General features: G+C 41.2%; 1 protein-coding gene across 14 annotated transcripts in view; it reads left to right on the top strand.

The window, feature by feature from the left end:
- MARK3 (microtubule affinity regulating kinase 3) overlaps positions 1-20,144 on the top strand; it is a 121,738-nt gene that overhangs the window by 88,038 nt on the left and 13,556 nt on the right. For 10 of the 14 annotated variants that reach the window (XM_077910717.1, XM_077910709.1, XM_077910712.1 and 7 more), the window contains 8 exons: positions 1,019-1,075; positions 3,723-3,959; positions 4,130-4,249; positions 4,495-4,594; positions 5,139-5,251; positions 5,779-5,932; positions 10,815-11,032; positions 15,619-15,722. In XM_077910717.1, coding sequence (XP_077766843.1) covers positions 1,019-1,075; positions 3,723-3,959; positions 4,130-4,249; positions 4,495-4,594; positions 5,139-5,251; positions 5,779-5,932; positions 10,815-11,032; positions 15,619-15,722 — 1,103 coding nt within the window. The remainder of the gene's footprint in view (positions 1-1,018; positions 1,076-3,722; positions 3,960-4,129; positions 4,250-4,494; positions 4,595-5,138; positions 5,252-5,778; positions 5,933-10,814; positions 11,033-15,618; positions 15,723-20,144) is intronic. The other 4 variants (XM_077910713.1, XM_077910719.1, XM_077910721.1 and 1 more) reach the window with 1 other exon arrangement.

Consider the following 20,144-nt stretch of genomic DNA (forward strand, 5'->3'; position numbering starts at 1 on the left):
AGATTAGAAGCAGATACACTAAAACAACCAGAGCTGTTATTAGGCATGTGCTTAAATATACCTTTCTGTATTTCCTAAATTCCTATAATAGGCATAAAACTTTTATTAAACTAGAAAAGGTGGCTTCTGAGGTGCCTGTGTGGCTCAGTCAGTTAAGCATCTGCCTTCGGCTTACGAATTGGGCTCCCTCTCCCTCTACCCCTCCTCCCCAACCCTTTGCATGCTTCCTCTCTTAAATAAGTAATAAATAAAATCTTTAAAAAGAAAGAAGGAAGGAAGGAAAGCGCAGACTTCTTTAAAAATTAGAAGTGTGAAATTTCAGCAAAATAATTGTTTAATCAACAGTACTAATCTCAGGAATGATCCTAACTAAATAAACCCTTATCATCCAGAGAGTAGAAGGGACCCTTATGGATCAAGCACATAATAGCTTATCTAGTTGATAGTTCACATGTATTACATTTACTTTTCCATTTTAAGGAAGAGGAAGCTGATCCTCAGAGAGGTGAAATAAGTTTTGCTGTCTTTGAACCCACAGCAGGTAAAAGGAAGAGAGTGTTATAAGAAGCAGTCCTGATGGGGAAGAGAAGAAATTAGCAGGAGACCCAAGGTGGATGAACACCTGGCCATGGATAGTCTATAATTGCCAGTTTGGTTTTGAGTTAATTACATGGGTACTATCGCAGCAGAGCCATCTGATCCTGGGTCTGGGGGCAATTAGGGTCCTCCAGATCCAGGTAATTTACTGGGCCTTGGCACCACATTCCCAAATAACCAGAATATCAAGTAAGCCCAAGAGGAGACGTGCCAGTTAAAATTAGACCAGGAAGAGTATCCTTGCCTGTCTCTTCTTGCCCTTACCCCTGAATTTTTCCAAATCGGAAAGTTCAAAGCACAAGAAAATTATTTTTAGAGATCCACACAGATATTCAGGTGCTCACTGAGTATTTTGCCTGTGTGAACATTAATGAAGTTTTCATCTTAACAATGATTATTAATCTGTGTCTTTCCTGTGCAGATTGTATCTGCAGTCCAGTACTGCCACCAAAAGCGGATTGTTCACAGAGACCTCAAGGTGAGTTGCAGGGCCCTTAGTCTGTGAGTGTGTGCTCTACCTGTATATGCTCAGTTTTCTGGGTGGTCACAGGTTAGAGTATGTTATTAAATAAGAAAAAGGGATCCCTGGGTGGCGCAGCGGTTTAGCGCCTGTCTTTGGCCCAGGGCGCGATCCTGGAGACCCGGGATCGAATCCCACGTCAGGTTCCCGGTGCATGGAGCCTGCTTCTCCCTCTGTCTGTGTCTCTGCCTCTCTCTCTCTCTGTGACTATCATTTAAAAAAAAAAAAAAAAAAAAAAGTAAAACCTTTAATAATTGATCCTTTTAATCAGGTTTTGGTACTCATGAAATACAAAGTTTATTAAAAGTTTTTTATATTTGAATTAAGGTAAATCATAGTTGGTCCTGAAAAAATAACATCATACTACCAAACAGCTAGGGGCCTCCCTAAATGTATGCTTTCACCGAACAGTGCCCTAAGTGCCACCTGGCCACCTCTTCCATGTCTCTGGTCAGCCTTCTCTCCTGGTAACAGCAGTGCTGCTGGAGACCTGCTGCACACTCCTTTGCTTCTGCCCTCACTCTAGGCATAGGATACCATTTTCTATTTCCCAGAGAACATAGAAATGCCAGGCAGAAACTCACTTCAGTTTCCTAGCAAGCCTGCAAAGCAAGCTGCACCCACGCACCCCCTTCACCTCTCAGAACATTTGTCTTATTCCAGTCAGTAGGGCAGCTCTGCCCACCCTGCCTCTGGTTCCTGGGCCCTCTGCCCACTGGCTTCTCACCAGCAGCATTTTCAAAAACATGCTGAATACTGGACTATCTTTTACCAAAAAACCTCTCCACCCCAAGTCCCCTTCCAGACACACACCTTTTCTCTCTCCACCTTCACAGCCGTATCTCTCTAAACATCATCTAGATTCTGTTGGTACATACCTCCTCCCCCTCTGCATGTAATTATTATCCATGGCTTGTCCCTCTCCACAATCCACCCTGCTACTTAGGCATCCACTCTAGTAGCTGCGGTGGCTCCTATATGCTGCCGACCCCCAAATCTATGATCCATGTCAGTAGCCAGAGCTGTCTTCTGGGACCCAGTCCCCAGCTGACAGATGTGTACCCACTAAGCCCCGCTCTTGTGCCTCAGGTTCAGTAGAAATCCCTTTCTACATGTCTTTCCTTTACCTTTTTCCTTCCTGGACTGTTCATTTCTCATTCTAGTGCCTCATATCCCTCAGTGCCTCCATTTCCTTTGCTCTGCTGTCCTTTTAGTCCCCAGGTGCTTTTGCTACTGTTTGCTAAATTGCTCTTGATCACGCTCTTCCTCATCTAGACCACCAGCATTTCATACACTAGTTTCTCATTGGTCTTCCCTGCTTCCAGTCTTTCTCTCCCTCTCTTGTTTTTTTTTTTTTTTTTTTTTTTTTTTTTTATTTATTTATTCATGAGAGAGAGAGAGAGGCAGAGACACAGGCAGAGGGAGAAGCAGGCTCCCTGCGGGGAGCCCTATGTGGGACTCAATCTCAGGACCCCCGGATGACGACCTGAGCCGAAGGCAGACGCTCAACCGCTGAGCCACCTAGGTGTCCTACCTCTCCCTCTCTTGTCTGTCTTTACTTGTCTGATCTTTTCAAAATACAAACAAGATTGTCATTTTCCTGCTTGAGTCACTCTTTAATGGCTTCCCATTGCCCTTAGGTTGAAAACTTGAACTTCCTACCAGTCGCTGGACTGGCCCTTTGTGTTTGGGCCATGCCCATGTCCCCTGCACCTCTTTTCCACACACTTTCAGTTTTTTTAATGTAAAACATGTTCTCTCTTCCCTTCTCAGTTTTCAGACTATTTATTCTGCCTGCCACTTCATACTCACTATTAACAACTAGGCCTCTAGGCAGTGGCTTTGATTTTTACCCCCTTTAGGAAACCTTCGTGCACATTTCAGTGCTGGGCCCACAGCTCCCCACTGAAGTCAAAGCATAGCTGCTTGGCTTTCTGCCTTTCCCCCTCTAACCAGACCCTGTCTGTCTTATTCACCATTAAATGTTCAGACACAAATATAATGCCAGGTGTGTCATTGGCACATGGTAGATGTTTGTTGAAATAAGTGAAAATGACTATGATTTGTATCTTGAATGAGGTGTACGGCTCTCCCCTCCCCAATAATAGCCACATGCATAGCTCTTTAGCAGTTTTTGTGAAACGTGGCTGTCCACTTAAAGCAAGTATTCATTTTTTAAAGCTGCTTATCATTATTAATTGAAAAAGCTATTTAAATGTTTTTTTATCATGAGGCATTTACTGTTTAAAATATTGCCAGATTTAATCTATATTTTGTATCTGTTAACTTTGTTAATGTTAAAAAATTAGAAATTCTGGGTGCCTGGCTGGCTCAGTCAGGATAGCACCTGACTCTTGATCCCAAGGTTGTAAGTTCCAGCCCCACATTGGGTATAATGATTATTTAATAATAAAATTAGAAATTCTAATTTATCTCCTGGGGTTTGTTTTTGTTTTTCCTCTAGAAAGAATGTTTTCTCATTTTGTTCATTAGGATATTTTAACTTTATATCATTACATAAAGCTTTTATGAAATGCCTAATTCTATCACAGTTCTAATTATATTTTGGTTAAATTTCATTTTTGTCTTGATGTTTTCCCTCTAGGCCGAAAATCTATTGTTAGATGCTGATATGAACATTAAAATAGCTGACTTTGGTTTTAGCAATGAATTTACTGTTGGCAGTAAACTGGATACGTTTTGTGGCAGTCCTCCATATGCAGCCCCAGAGCTCTTCCAGGGCAAGAAATATGATGGGCCGGAAGTTGACGTGTGGAGCCTTGGCGTAATTCTCTACACTCTAGTCAGCGGGTCACTCCCCTTTGATGGACAGAACCTAAAGGTATAAGAACCCGTTGTTATCCATGTTCTTCAGAATGCTAAACATATTACTAAATGATGACGGTTAATATTTTAATGATCTGTCAGTATGATGGGATCTCAGTGGGTTCTTTTCTAACCTAAAAATTGACTCACTAGTTTTCTTTCCTCCCTACCTCCCCCTTCCCCAAGGAACTGAGAGAAAGAGTATTAAGAGGGAAATACAGAATCCCTTTCTACATGTCCACAGACTGTGAAAACCTTCTCAAACGTTTCCTGGTGCTAAATCCAATAAAACGAGGCACTCTAGAGGTAATCACATAAGTGCAAAATAAGTAATGACTTTGGAAAGTCTAAAGTATTTTTAGACTTTAGATTGGTTTGTATGCATACTGAATAGTGTCCTGGGGCTTTTAAAGCAGGGATTGGGACATTAAAAACTTTTTAAAGTTATCCTTTGAGATATAATCCTTGACATGTTGAAAATAAAATTTTCTAAACATTGTGGTTATCAACATGTTTTATTTTATGCTGCTAATGAATAGTTCACCTTTCAGCAAATCATGAAGGACAGATGGATCAATGCAGGGCATGAAGAAGATGAACTTAAACCATTTGTTGAACCAGAACTAGACATCTCAGACCAGAAAAGAATAGGTAAATTACTTTGTGCCTGCATGCTGATGTGTGTGCAAGCAACATATTTCTTTTTGACCCCTATGGATATGCTAAAATGGGAACAGTAGGAAGTTAAACGTAAGTTATATGAGTCAGCTTGTATGTTTTGTCGTATTTAGGAACTTACCTGTAGTTTCCTAGAATATCACTTAGTAACTCAGAAATTAGTCAACTGCCCATTTATGTTAGAAAATCTATAATGGGGGCACCTGGAGTTGGTTAAGCATCTGTCTTAGGCTCAAGTCATGATCCTAGAATCCCAGGATCTAGCCCCGCTTTGGGCTTCTTGCTCAGTGGGGATCCTGTTTTCTCTCCCTCCCTCTGCTACTCCTGCTGGTGTGCTCGCATGCGCATGGGCGCTCGCTCTCTCTCTCTCTCTCTTCTCTCTGTCAAATAAATAAATAAAAACCTTAAAAAAAATCTATGATGTTTTGGGTCAAATAAAGGAAATTATTTTATCCTGCAACACAGTGATTTTTGTATCTAAACAAAACACATAAACTATATTATGTCCTTCTTTTAGATATTATGGTGGGAATGGGATATTCACAAGAAGAAATTCAAGAATCTCTTAGTAAAATGAAATATGATGAGATCACAGCTACGTATTTGCTGTTGGGGAGAAAATCTTCAGAGGTAAGAGTAATTAATCAGAAGGAGCTAACATGATGTTTAGGTAAATGATGGAGCTTAGTAAGTTCTTTTCTTAGTTTTTATTTTGTTAATATGTGTGATATTTGGATGTATCATTTTTAAATTTACCTGCAAATGACAAATCTAACTGCTATGACCATTATGAATTACTGTTTTAACTTTGAGATAGTAACCTTAATGGTGGGTGTTGTCACAAACTTGAATGTCATAAGTTAACCTATAGCCATTAATAGATTAGAAATGATGTAAAGTATGAGATGAAGAGAACATTTTAAATTATTTGAAAAAGCCTAAAAAGAAGATCATAAATACCTATGCTTTCATGAGCTTTTTCAGCAGTCAGAAAAATATTTGTACCCAAATTTAAGGTTGTCGTTTTTGTACATCGTGATTCTCCGTCTGTAAATGAAATGTTTGTGAGAGGTTTGTGTGTTATGAGAAGTTTAGTTTCCTAACATACCATTTGGGTCCGTGTTGTGGTTTGCTCTGTTCTTCTCATTTCCTCTTAGCTGGATGCTAGTGACTCCAGTTCTAGCAGCAATCTTTCACTTGCTAAGGTTAGGCCAAGCAGTGACCTCAACAACAGTACTGGCCAGTCTCCCCACCACAAGGTGCAGAGAAGTGTTTCTTCCAGCCAGAAGCAGAGGCGGTACAGTGACCATGGTAAGTTTGAGACCATTCCATTCCAGTGTGTTCTCCTGCAGTCTCTCCTCACACAAAAGACCTCCTAACTTTGGGAGCAACCTTTTGCTTAAGGCCTACTGGGATAGGAATCTGACTTGATTTCCTTTCAGAACATTTCTATCCTACCAGCCCTGCCAGTGATGGCATGATCATCTCAAGGCTCTATTCTCCTCAGTACACTCACTCCTCTGGGACTCCTGCTTTAGTCTCTGGTTCTCTGTTCCCACTCTTCCTTATCTCTGCATCAGATTTATTTTCCTGGGATCCCTGGGTGGCGCAGCGGTTTGGCGCCTGCCTTTGGCCCAGGGCGCGATCCTGGAGACCCGGGATCGAATCCCACGTCGGGCTCCCGGTGCACGGAGCCTGCTTCTCCCTCTGCCTGTGTCTCTGAGCCTCTCTCTCTCTCTCTGTGTGACTATCATGAATAAATAAATAAAATCTTAAAAAAAAAAAAAAAAAAAGATTTATTTTCCTGAGCATTATCCAACACTTGCTGCAGTAATGAAAGTATTCTAGATTTATGCTGTCCAGTGGCCACATGTGGCTGTTGAGCACTTGAACTGGGAAAATGGCTTTCAGTTTTGCCTAAGCTAAATTTATGTAGCTACAGGTGGCCAGCTGTGGAGAATGTATAGTACCCTAGTTTTGCCTTACTTGATTTAAATATTTGACCTGGGTCATTCTCAGCCTCACTCTAGCCATTGGTGTTTCTAAAACACCCTCACTCTTAAAATATTCAGCATAGCAGTGAATCTTTTATGAGCCTTTAGACCCTAAAGGATATGGTTACCAAACTTAACAGTTACTCTGCCTTCCAGGCAGCTCCGTGTGTGGGGATCCAGAGACTAGTGTGCATGTGTGTGTGTGCACATGCGTGCACACTTCTTTGCCTGTGACCTGTGAATGTTTTTTGGTTTTTGGTTTTGTTTTTTTAAAAGATTTTATTTACTTATACAAGAGAAAAAGAAGGAATAGGGTAAGAGGCAGAGGGAGAAGCAGATTCCCCAGCTTGGAACCCAACTTGGGGCTCTACCCTTGGACCCTGGGATCATGACCTGAGCTGAAGGCAGACACTTAACCCACTTAGCCACCCAGGTGCCCCTGTAACCTGTGAATGTTAATTTCCTTAATTCCAGCATTCTCTGATTCAGGAATCTAGATCAGGAACCTAGACTACTTGGCCTGGTCCTAACTTCTAAAAATATATCCTCACATGGAGCACTCATTTTTTCTTTTCTGAACATCATCCACTTCCATTCTTTCACCTTGAGATTTGGCACTTACACTGGCACAGAACATTCCAGGTGTGGACAGCTTTGCTTGGTGATGACACTTTGCTTGGTGTCCATCTCTCCCCTGTTGTTGCCACCTCTGTGTGGTTTGGGCGGGTGTAGCACACTGTACTGATACTGTCAGTAAACTGTCGGCCTGGCTGCTATTCTAGGATATAATGGAGAGCTGAGAACTGTTCTGACACTAAGATTTGTACACATGACGTTTGTAAACCTGGTGTTGATCTGGGTCTCTGTCTTTTTGTTCAAGTTCATTGTTAAGGAGGGGTTTTCAGTGCCTCTGGACAATATGGCATTTAGCAAAATGCTTACAGATTGCTCTAAACCACCCAATTTAAAGGGAATTATTCCTAAATTCTTGCAAGAAAAAAACTTATTTTCTTTTTCTTTTTTTTTTTTGGCGTTTTCTCCTGTCTCTAGTGACCATATTAATAAGTTAATTCTTCTCGAGCAGCCCCAGTGGCCCAGCAGTTTAGCACCGCCTTCAGCCCAGGGTGTGTGATCCTGGAGACCCGGGATCGAGTCCCACATCAGGCTCCCTGCATGGAGCCTACTTCTTCCTCTGCCTCTCTCTCTCTCTCTCTTCCTCTCTGTCATGAATAAATAAATAAAATCTTTAAAAAAAAATAAGTTAATTCTTTTCTAAGCACATATATTCCTTTTGAGTTGGTAATGCCTTTTTTCCTTAGTTCAGAAAATTTTGGAGTTGAGAAGAGCTTTAGACATTGTGTCATACACTCACTTAACCTCCATTTTATCAATAAGGAAATAAGCTGAGAGAGCTTACCAAATCTCCCAAGGTTACTTAGAAGAGGGAACGCCTGTGACAGAACCCCTGAACTTCTGGCCCCAGGTCCTGTGGCTCTGTCCACTAACACGCTGATTGATTACCTCATGGAGTAGTCTTTTTGTAATAATAATGATCCTTCCTTCTTGGAGCCTCTAATATTAAAAAGTGCAAAATAGAGGGGCATCTGGCTGGCTCAGTCAGTAGAACATGTGACTCTGAATCTCAGGGTCATGAATTTAAGCCCCAAGTTGAGAGTGGAGCCTACTTTTTTTTTTCTCCCAAAGATTTCTCTATTTATCCATTTATGAGAGACCGAGAGAGAGAGAGAGAGAGAGAGAGAGGCACAGAGACACAGGCAGAGGGAGAAGCAGGCTCCACACAGGGAGCCTGACGCGGGACTGAATCCTGGGTCTCCAGGATCACGCCCTGGGTGAAGGCGATGCTAAACCGCTGAGCCACCCAGGCTGCCCTGGAGCCTACTTTTAAAAAACAAAAAAAAGTTCATAAAAGAATATTTCAGGAAATCCACGTATATAGAAAATCACTGACTCAATTCTGTGTTGTTTTTTATTCTTTAATGAAGACAGTGGTCAGTAAAGAAAGATTGGTTATGCCTCTGGCTGTGTTCTTTTAAGTGCTAAAAATGGGATAGATTCTATAATACGGTGTCTTTTTTTTATTTAAGATTTTATTTATTTATTCGTGAGAGACACACAGAGAGAGGCAGAGACATAGGCAGAGGGAGAAGTTGCCCTTACAATACAGTGTCTAAAGCACACCCACTAGGGACGCGTGAATTAAATAAATAAATCTTAAAAAATAAATAAAGCACACCCACATGATACCAAGTAAACAAGCCTGCAGCTAACCCACCTTTTAGCTTATTCTTTCTCCTCTTCACATCTCTCCCCTTGTTTCCTACTTCTAGATGCCAATCTAGGTTTATATATGCCTGCTTCTGTAGAATCACAACTTAAAAGTTTTTTCGTTGGTTCTTAATTTGAGCCCCATGAGTTGAACCCCCTATGTACATATTTTTCTAGGAAGGGTGATCTTCATTAGATTTTCAAAGAGTTCTTTTGTCTTGTAAAAAAAAAAAGAAAGTAAAGAATCACTGGTTTATTAATAAATGGTATTGGGGGATGCCTGGGTGGCTCAGCGGTTGAGCACCTGCCTTCAGCCCAGGGCATGATCCTGGAATCCCGGGATCGGGTCCCACATCCATCAGCTCCCTGCATGGAGTCTGCTTCTCCCTCTGCCATGTCTCTGCCTCTCTCTCTCTCTCTCTCTCTTTCTCTCTCTCTCTTTCTCTGTCTCTCATGAATAAATAAATAAAATCTTTATAAAATACATGGTATTGGGGCATATGGCAGTTATCAGAAAAAAAATATTTGCATCCATTTCTCACATCTTAAGGGTGGATTCCATTTGAAATGAAGATATAAATATAAACAATATGGAAATGTTGACACATGAAATAATTTACTTTTTCTTTATAACCTGGATTGGTGAGGGTTGTTCTGACTGTAACCCCAAAAACTAACAACCATGGAAGAAAAGACATATTTACCAAGTTTACATAAAAATCCCATTTCTGGGGATCCCTGGGTGACTCAGCGGTTTAGCGCCTGCCTTTGGCCCAGGGCGCGATCCTGGAGTCCCGGGATCAAGTCCCACATCAGGCTCCTGGCATGGAGCCTGCTTCTTCCTCCTCCTGTGTCTCTGCCTCTTTCTCTATAATTAATTAATTAATAAATAAATAAATAAATAAACAAATAAATAAATAAATAAATCTTTTTAAAAATCCCATTTCTATGTGAGACAGCTACACCATGGAACACTACTCAACAATAAAAAGGAAAAAAGTATTGATAGGTGCAACTATTTGTATAGATCTCAAGGGAACTATGCTGAGTGGGGGGACCCTAACCCTAACCCTAAACAAAACAAGGGCAGCCCTGGTGACACAGCGGTTTAGCGCCGCCTGCAGCCCAGGGTGTGATCCTGGAGATCCTGCATCGAGTCCCATGTCAGGCTCTCTGCATGGAGCCTGCTTCTCCCTCTGCCTGTGTCTCTGCCTCTCACTCTCTCTGTGTGTCTCTATGAATAAATAAATAAAATATTTAAAAAAATAAAAGTAAATAAAAAACAAAACATAAAACTTTAAGTAGAAAGAGGGGCACGTGGGTGGCTCACTGGATGAACATCAGTTTTTGGCTCAGGTCATGATCCCAGGGTCCTGAGATCAAGTCCCGCATAGGACTCCCCACAGGGAGCCTGCTTCTCCCTCTGCCTCTGTCTCTTCTTTTCCCTCTGTGTCTCTCATAGATAAATAAAGACAAATAGACATTTTATTTTATTTATTTTTTTTTTTTTAATTTTATTTATTTATGATAGTCACAGAGAGAGAGAGAGAGGCAGAGACATAGGCAGAGGGAGAAGCAGGCTCCATGCACCGGGAGCCTGACGTGGGATTCGATCCCGGGTCTCCAGGATCGCGCCCTGGGCCAAAGGCAGGCGCCAAACCGCTGCGCCACCCAGGGATCCCAGACATTTTATTTTAAATAAAATCTTAAAAGAAAAATAAAAACAAGTAAAAAGGGACAAGTAAGTGAAATTTCACAATTGAACTCATTGCATAGGGAGACATTTTACAGTGTTTTACTGTCTTGTATTTTCTTAGTGATAGCAATCTTGGATCATATAAAATGTATTTATTTTCACAGAATAAAATATAAAACTATATTCTGACTTTTAAAAAGTAAACTCTTTATTTTAGCTGGACCAGCTATTCCTTCAGTTGTGGCATATCCGAAAAGGAGTCAGACCAGCACTGCAGATAGTGACCTCAAAGAAGATGGAATTCCTTCCCGGAAATCAAGTGGAAGTGCTGTTGGAGGAAAGGGAATTGCTCCAGCCAGCCCCATGCTTGGGAATGCAAGTAATCCCAATAAGGCTGATATTCCTGAACGCAAGAAAAGCTCTACTGTCCCTAGTGTAAGTATTGTTAAACTATAGAGCATTCCTAGCACTATAGGATTGCAGTGGCCTGGATGTTTTGTTCCTTTGTTCTTATCCACCTGCAGTGCTGTCCCCACTAGGCCACCATGCCCAGTCTCAACCTATAGAGATCCCCTTCAATATCTGTTTTGAAGTTGTTTCTTGCTGAGCCCCATCCCACTAGATGAGTGTTCAGATCTTTCAAACATCTGCTGAGCTTTAGGTTTTATCAGATGCTGAGAAATTGAAATACCTCATAGCCTAACAGGAAGTAAAGCTGAATGTTAACAGTGCAGACAGAAGCCTAACAGAGTCTATGTAGGATACTGGGAGGTCTGATTGCCAGAGGGCCTGGGATGTGGTGTGCATCTTCAGAGGGTTCTTACGATAAAGAACTTTGGACTGAGTCCTTACTGTGTGCCAGGGACTGTGCTAAGTGCTTTGCGTGTATTAGCTAAATTTTAAGGTAGAGAAAATGAAAAAAAGTTAGATAATTGCCTAAAATTATACTGCTGATCTGTATACATCTCTTAATCTCTATCCTTAACAAATCTCTCCCTTAAGTAGGTAGTATTTCTGAAAGTAAATTCAGTCTACTTGGTTTCAGGAACTTCTGTGAATTGAAATATGCTCTATTTGACCTAATATAGTAATTATTCTTAGCACTCTTGAAATAATTTAAGATAGTATTTGCAGAGAACATGCAATTTTAGGAATATTCTGTAATCACACTTTTTTCCTACAAAGTTAACATGACACAGCCCTCCCTCTACCTCAACCCAATTTAGAGACTGGAGAAGCTCTCCTGCCCTTTTTGGGAGGCTTTTATTTTTTTATTTTTTGAAGGTTGTATTTATTCATGAGAGAGAGAGGCAGGCAGAGACACAGGCAGAGGGAGAAGCAGGCTCCCCACAGAGAGCCTGATGTGGGACTCCATCCCGGGTCTCCAGGATCACGCCCTGGGCTGAAGACATGCTAAACTGCTGAGCCACCCAGGAGCACCCTGGGAGGTTTTTATTTGTGCAGCTCTGGGGATAGGACCTCATAAACCCAAAGGGGTTTGTCTGCTCCATCCTCTGACCTTGTGTTTTATCAGAGTATAATCCCTGTATGAAGATTTTTTATTTTGGCTTCTTAATGCCATAAACTTAGGTTGTCACATCACAGCCCTACAATTTAAGTTCAGCCCCCAGCTTTTGTTGACAGTTGTGAGAGGAAGGTAAGACCATCTCCTATGCCTTCTTGGCTTTCTGTCCTTGTTATTCTACTCATGTACACATCTCCCTTTTGAAGATATAACCCAAACGTTATCAGTCACCCATGTCTGATTACTTAGAAAAATAACATTATTTTTTTTTTTAATTTTTATTTATTTATGATAGTCACAGAGAGAGAGAGAGGCAGAGACACAGGCAGAGGGAGAAGCAGGCTCCATGCACCGGGAGCCCGACGTGGGATTCGATCCCAGGTCTCCAGGATCGCGCCCTGGGCCAAAGGCAGGCGCCAAACCGCTGCGCCACCCAGGGATCCCGAAAAATAACATTATTAAAATTTTCTTCCATCTATTTTGAATTTCCCTATACATGGTCTACTCATGCTTTATTAAAGTGGCTGCTTTTCTTTGTTTAAAAATTGTTCTTTGGGGATCCCTGGGTGGCTCAGTGGTTTAGTGTCTGCCTTCGGCCCAGAAGGCACACCCTGGGCTAAAGGCGGCGCCAAACCACTGAGCCACCTGGGCTGCCCCTAAAAATTTTTTTTAAAAAAAGGATTAGAAATATAAGGTAAGAGGATCCCTGGGTGGCGCAGCAGTTTAACGCGTGCCTTTGGCCCAGGGCGCGATCCTGGGGACCCGGGATCAAATCCCACGTCAGGCTCCCGGTGCATGGAGCCTGCTTCTCCCTCTGCCTGTGTCTCTGCCTCTCTCTCTCTCTCTCTCTCTCTCTCTCTCTCTCTCTGTGTGTGACTATCATTTAAAAAAAAAAAAAAAAAACAAGGTAAATATACAAATAAAAAATAATTAAAATGAAAAACAAAAATCTAAACCTAAGAATTAAAACTATTAGAAAAGACACGGGTTAAGTCTGAACAACCTGCATTACACATATTCAGAAATATGACACCAGGACGCCTGGGTGGCTCAGTGGTTGAGTGTCTTGCCTTCAGCTCAGGACATGATCCTGGAGTTCCAGTATGGAGTCACACACCGGGTTCCTGGCAGGAAGCCTGCTTCTCTGTCTGTGTCCCTGCCCCTCTCTCTATCTCTCTCATGAATAAAAAATCTTTTAAAAAAAAAAGGCACCAAAGCATGAAAAACAAAAAGAAAAAAAGATAAACTGCACTACATCAAAATTAGATACTTTTGTGCATCGAAGGATATTACCAAGAATATAAAAAGAGAGAACCTACAGAATAGGAGAAAATATTTTCAAATCATGTATTTGGTAAAGTTTTAACATCCAGAATATATAAAGAACCCTTACAACTCAACCACAAAATTACGAACAGTCCGGTTTAAAGATGTGTTAAATAAATAGGGGGATCCCTGAATGGCCCAGTGGTTTGGTGCCTGCCTTCGGCCCGGGGCGTGATCCTGGAGTCCTGGGATTGAGTCCCACATTAGGCTCCCTGCACAGAGCCTGCTTCTCCCTCTGCCTGTGTCTCTGCCTCTCTGTGTCTGTCATGAATATATAAATAAAATCTTAAATAAATAAATGTATGTATGTATGTATGTATGTGCTAAATAGGGACGCCTGGGTGGCTCAGTGGTTGAGTGGCTGTCTTTGGCACAGGGCATGATCCCGGAGTCCCGGGATTGAGTCCCACATCAGGCTCCTTGTGTGGAGCCTGCTACTCCCTCTGCCTATGTCTCTGCTTCTCTCTCTCTCTCTCGAATAAATAAATAAAATCTTTAAAATATATATATAAAAATCAAAGCCATGATGAGCTACCATTTTATGCCCACTAGGAGCTATAGTAAAAACCAGAAAATAACAAATGTTGGCAAGGATGTGGAGAAACAGGGACTCTCAAATATGGTAGGAATGGGAAATGGTGTAGTCAGTGTGGGAAAGTTTGGCAGTGCCTCAAAACATTAATCATTGAATTATCATATGAGCTAGCAATTTCATCCCTAGGTATGTATCCAAAAGAAATGAAAACACAAGTCCCCATAGAAAATTACACAGAGTTGTTTTTTTTGTTGTTGTTGTTGTTGTTTTTAGATTTTATTTACTTATTCATGAGAGACACAGAGAGAGAGAGGCAGAGACAGAGGCAGAGGGAGAAGCAGGCTCCATGCAGGCAGCCCGATGGGGGACCCGATCCTGGGACTCCAGGATTATACCCTGGGCCGAAGGCAGGCGCTCAAGCGCTAAACCACCCAAGCGTCCCTGATCTTTTTTAATTTTTATTTTAGGTGGGACACCTGGGTGGCTCAGCGGTTGAGCATCTGCCTTCAACCCCGGGCATGTTCCTATAGGCCCGGGATCGGGTCCTGCATCGGGCTGCCTGCATGGAGCCTGCTTCTCCCTCTGCCTCTGCCTCTGTCTCTGCCTCTCTCTCTCTCTCTCTCTCTCTGTCTCTCATGAATAAATAAATAAAATCATAAATAATAAATAAAAAAAATAATAATCTTTATTTTAGGGACGCCTGGGTGGCTCAGTGGTTGAGTGTCTGCCTTCTGCTCAGGGCGTGATCCCAGGATCCAGGATCAAGTCCTGCATCAGGCTTCTTCTTTTTTTTTTTTTTTTTTTAATCATAGTCACAGAGAGAGAGAGAGAGAGGCAGAGACACAGGCAGAGGGAGAAGCAGGCTCCATGCACCGGGAGCCCGACGTGGGATTCGATCCCGGGTCTCCAGGATCGTGCCCTGGGCCAAAGGCAGGCGCCAAACTGCTGCGCCACCCAGGGATCCCCTGCATCAGGCTTCTTGCAGGGAGCCTGCTTCTCCCTCTGCCTATGTCTCTAACTCTCTCTCTCTCTCTCTCTGTGTGTCTTTCATGAATAAACTAAACTCTTTAAAATTTTTTTTTATTTTAAAAGCATCAGCTTGGGATCCCTGGGTGGCGCAGCGGTTTGGCGCCTGCCTTTGGCCCAGGGCGCGATTCTGGAGACCCGGGATCGAATCCCACGTCGGGCTCCCGGTGCATGGAGCCTGCTTCTCCCTCTGCCTGTGTCTCTGCCTCTCTCTCTCTCTCTCTGTGACTATCCTAAATAAATAAAAATTAAAAAAAAAAAAAAACTTTAAAAAAATAAAAAAAATAAAAGCATCAGCTTTTAATAACAGTGGATCTTTATCTTGTTTTAAGTAATCTATGAGTTATTACTTTATGGATTATTATAGCCGGCTTTTTAGAGTCATTCTACCATAGCCAGGTTTCATTCTTTCTGCCAGGAGAGACAGGGCAGAGGCTGTTACCTCCACCACCTTTTGTGATTTTTTAGCCAGTACTACAGATAGCTTAGTGTCAGTTTTTCAAAGACTACAGTATTCATGTGTATTTAGATGAACTTTTTTTCTCATTGTACTTTCCTTATTACTACATAGTTTAAGACAAAAACTCTCCACCCCCTTTTTTTTAATAGACTAATACAGCATCTGGTGGAATGACACGGCGAAATACTTACGTTTGCAGTGAAAGAACTACAGCTGATAGACATTCAGTAATTCAGAATGGGAAAGAAAACAGGTATGAAATCTTACCTGTTTGCAAGAAAATTTGTTTTTTTTTCCCCCCAAAATGGAAGCATGTTGTTTACTTCTCAGTTTTTACAATCAAAATTCAGATAATAATGGTAAGTATTCTTTCACGGTAAGTTAAATTTAAATGCAAATTTTTAGTGATATACTGGAATTTAAATTCCTCTCATTATCCAGAGCTTATCTTCCTGGCAGGCTATGTGTGTGATGGTTGAAAGGTTTCAGTTAAATCAGGGAGCTTTCCCACAGGAGACACGTCTTAAGCTGTGGTGTAATTGTAGAGTAGCAAATGGGGAAGTAGATATTATTTTGTGTACATTAATAAGTTGAACAAAGGGTAAAGTGGGGAGGGATAAGAATGTGGAGCCCAAGGAGCCAAGCCTCTGGAGGACAATGTGAGCAGGGTGAGTGAGCCTTTGGTAACAAGCCAGCAGTTTACCAAAGGGGCCAAGTGGATAAGTTGAGTAGGAAAAGTGGGATTAAGTAGGGCCAAAGACCGTAGTTTGCAGGGGGAGAAGAAAGGTTGGGATTGGTGGAGTAGTTAGATATATTCTCTATGGAACAAATTTCTCAGGCAACCGTGGATTTTCCTTTTTTCTTTTCGTAAGAGTAGTGTATAAATTCGGAAGGGTGAGGTAAAGCCACAATGAGCAAGTAAATTTCTGGAATAGAAATCCATAAACTAAATTCCCGTCATCTTTCATTGTCCACTGGCCTCCTAACTTGAACATTGTCTCGTCACAGTCCCATGTCTGCATCAAAATGGTTTCTTTCTTTTTTTCTGACATTTACTTTCTGAAAATGCATTGTATGGTTTCTGTTCCCTTTAGATCTCATTAGTCAAATGTTTGATCACTAACTTCTGTGACAGCCTTATAAGCAAAGATTCTTCTTTTCTCTTTCATCCTCAAAACCAGGCTGTTTATCGTTTCCGTCTTCCACAGACCACTTAACTTTGAATTGACATGAAGCCAAAATCTTGTTGTATGAGATTGTGTTGATGACTCAGTGCCTTTTAAAACATATTTACCTTCCAGTATTCTCTTTTCTGATTCCTATGTGTACTTGTTTTAACATTGTATTTTCCTTATGATTAAAAACTGTTAATAACTTGAATATGGTATGGCAACTCCTAGATAGCGTACAAATAATGACTGATATATTTATTTTTTTAATAGTAGTCTATTTTCTGGTAAAGTTTCTTTTTTTCTTTTATTACAGTATCAAATATATCAAATTTCTTCTAGTTCAAAGTTATTTAATAGTGTATATATATCACTAGAAGACAATTAGAAGTTTCCAATATTGGCGTGCCTGGTGGCTCAGTGGTTAAGCCTCTGCCTTTGGCCCAGGGCGTGACCCCAGCGTCCCAGGATCAAGTCCCACATCCGGCTCCCTGCATGGAGCCTGCTTCTCCCTCTGCCTGTGTCTCTGCCTCTCTGTATCTCTCATGAATAAATAAATTAAATCTTAAAAAAGAAAAAAAGTTTCCAATGTAAATGTTGTTTCATGACTCTTCTTCTGTTTGCAAATTCTTCTAATTTACTAAACTATTGTCAGGTTATTTTTGACCTTTAGGAAATACAATCCTCTTAAGTACAGAGTCAGACTTTAAAAGGCTGTTAGGGGGATCCCTGGGTGGCTCAGCAGTTTGGTGCCTGCCTTTGGCCCAGGGCGCGATCCTGGAGTCCCGGGATCAAGTCCCACATCAGGCTCCCTGCGTGGAGCCTGCTTCTGCCTCTGCCTATGTCTCTGCCTCTCTCTCTCTCTCTCTATGTCTATCATGAATAAATAAATAAAATCTTTAAAATAAAAAAAATAAAATAAAATAAAGGCTGTTGGACCAGGATCTAGAAAGCCCAGGTGGCTCAGCGGTTTAGTGTCGCCTTCAGCCCAGGGCATGACCCAGGATTAAGTCCCACATCGGGCTCCCTGCATGGAGCCTGCTTCTCCCTCTGCCTGTGTCTCTGCATCTCTCTGTGTCTGTCATGGATAAATAAATAAAATCTTAAAAAAAAAAAGGATCTAATCTCTGCTCCTTTCCTTGTGTTCATGTGTATGCACATGCTCTTCTAACTCTCCCTTCCTGCAATATTCGATTTCACTCTTTGGAAAAATAGTTTGAAGAATTCTCTAAGTACTTTGGAGTAATTGCCTGTGTGTGTCCTCTCTGCAGACACCTTCCCTGTTGGGGTTCTCTTTCTTATCCCAAGCTAGGCCTCATTGCTTCTGTTAGTTTCAGTCATTTAAATGCTTTGCTTCTGGGACGCCTGGGTGGCTCAGTCAGTTAAACATCTGCCTTCAACTCAGGTCATGATCCCAGGGTCCTGGGATCGAGTCCCACATCAGGCTCCCTGCTTCTCCCCTTCCCTCTGTTGCTCCCCCTGCTTGTGAGCTCTCTTTTCTTCTCTCTCTGTCAAGTAAATACATTTTTTAAATAAGCAAATGCTTTGCTTTTGAAAGTCTTGTTCTTATCTTTAGACCAGTAGTCTCAACGTCAAACTACACAAGACAGGGCCCAAATTTTGTGTAACATTTAGATTTTCTTTTTCTATCATACAAATTCATTGAAAAACTGTGGAAAATTATTGGAGGTGTGAGTGCCAAACTAGTCCTATTTTTTACTTTCATTTAGGACAGTAAATATGACAACTTTCTCACCCTTAAAGTAGATGCTGAGTCATAAATTAGATGCACTACACCTTCTTTGGGCACAGAGGACTTCTTAGGCAGAAAGTTACTTTCTTCTCTTCCCATATAGGTCTCTGACTCCTAGAGTAAAATATTGGCAGGTGCTACAGGGTGCCTGGATCCCTGTTAACTTCTGAAGGAATTATGTTCATTTTCATTTTCGACCATGAATATGTGGGACTTTTTTTTCTCATATACGTGTATGTTTATAGAATTCTAACATGAGCATGATCATAGCTAGTAAAGGCTGTGCAAGTTTAAACCAAAGGCTGTACATGTCCTAAACAAGCTCTTTTCCAGCTATCTTTTAAATCCTGCCTTGAGCATGGGGTAATGTTTTAAATTCTCCCCATTGATAATGTCATCATTGTTTCATTTTAAAATTAATTTTATGGATTGATTCTTACCAGTGAATTCTTTCTGTTTTATCAGCCTTGCTGTATGAAAATAAAGAAGTCCTTGTTGTTTAAAGGACAAATTACAGGATTTGGCAGACAGTTGCTTTGGCTTGAGCATATGTGAGCTGTTTTCTTAGACCATTGTTTTGACACCAGGTATACCGAAGTCCTGCTTATTTTCTGCTATGTCTCCTGATGTAATTATTCTCTGTAATTATTCTCCCTTCTGATGTCAGACTCTGTCAGTGGCCTAGTTCCAGCGACGATGAACAGTCAGTATAAAAAAAGAGTGAGAAAATGTAACCACACCTTTAGTTGTATGATTCTGTCAGTCATGTAGGTTCTTACAATGAGTCTTGAATAACTTAGCACAGAGGCAGGCACATAGTGCTCAACGTATACTAGCTTATGAAAGTATTTATGACAGACCATTCAGATATGAATATCAGGAATTTTCTTAATTTACACTGATTTCTCAACTTAATTAATTTGGTAACCTACACCCATAACATGGACTCTGTATCCTGCTCTTACATATGAGAAATGTATAGGAGACTTTTCAACATGTATTCATTTCAGGGCCCCCAAAGAAGTAGTGTGATACAGTTATAATAATGCACAACAGAATTTTTTTTGAAGATTTTTTATTTATTCATGAGAGAGACACAAAAGAGGCAGAGACGCAGGCAGAGGGAGAGGCAGGCTCCATGCAAGGAGCCTGATGTGGGACTCGATCCCAGGACCCCAGGATCGCACCCTGAGCCAAAGGCAGATGCTCAACTGCTGATCCACCCAGGAGTCCCACAACAGAATATTTTCAAAGAAGTTTTAGGTATTTGATATTCTAGGTAAAGTTTTAAAATTGTAAAATGGCTGTATTATTTTATCCTTTTATCCATTCGTCCTGTATCAAGGCACAGGGATTCAGGAGAGAAAGTTCCCACATGTATCTTTTAGGTTATATTTTTAATTCCGCATTTGCCCAGTCACATGTGGGGTTTTTTGATTTCTGCGGTAGGCTTATAGTCTTGATTTAGGAAACCATAAACTCACTAAATGTCTGTTGAATTTCAAATTTATACAAGTCTCAAAAATTGTTTGCAACAGACAACCCCAATATCACATGAGGCTATATATTCTAAAAGGTCATCAAGTTGATTGCTGTGAAAACTGGACAAAAATTTACCACCAGATAAGTGTTAAAAATGGTGGTTATATTTCATATCTGTGTCTTGTTTTGTTTTGTTGAGATTTATTTATTCATGAGAAAGGTAGAGACACAGGTAGAGAGGGAGAGAGAAGCAGATTCTTCGTAGGGAACC

This window comes from Canis aureus, chromosome 9, assembly GCF_053574225.1.
Source record: "Canis aureus isolate CA01 chromosome 9, VMU_Caureus_v.1.0, whole genome shotgun sequence".
NCBI classification, from domain to species: Eukaryota; Metazoa; Chordata; class Mammalia; order Carnivora; family Canidae; genus Canis; species Canis aureus.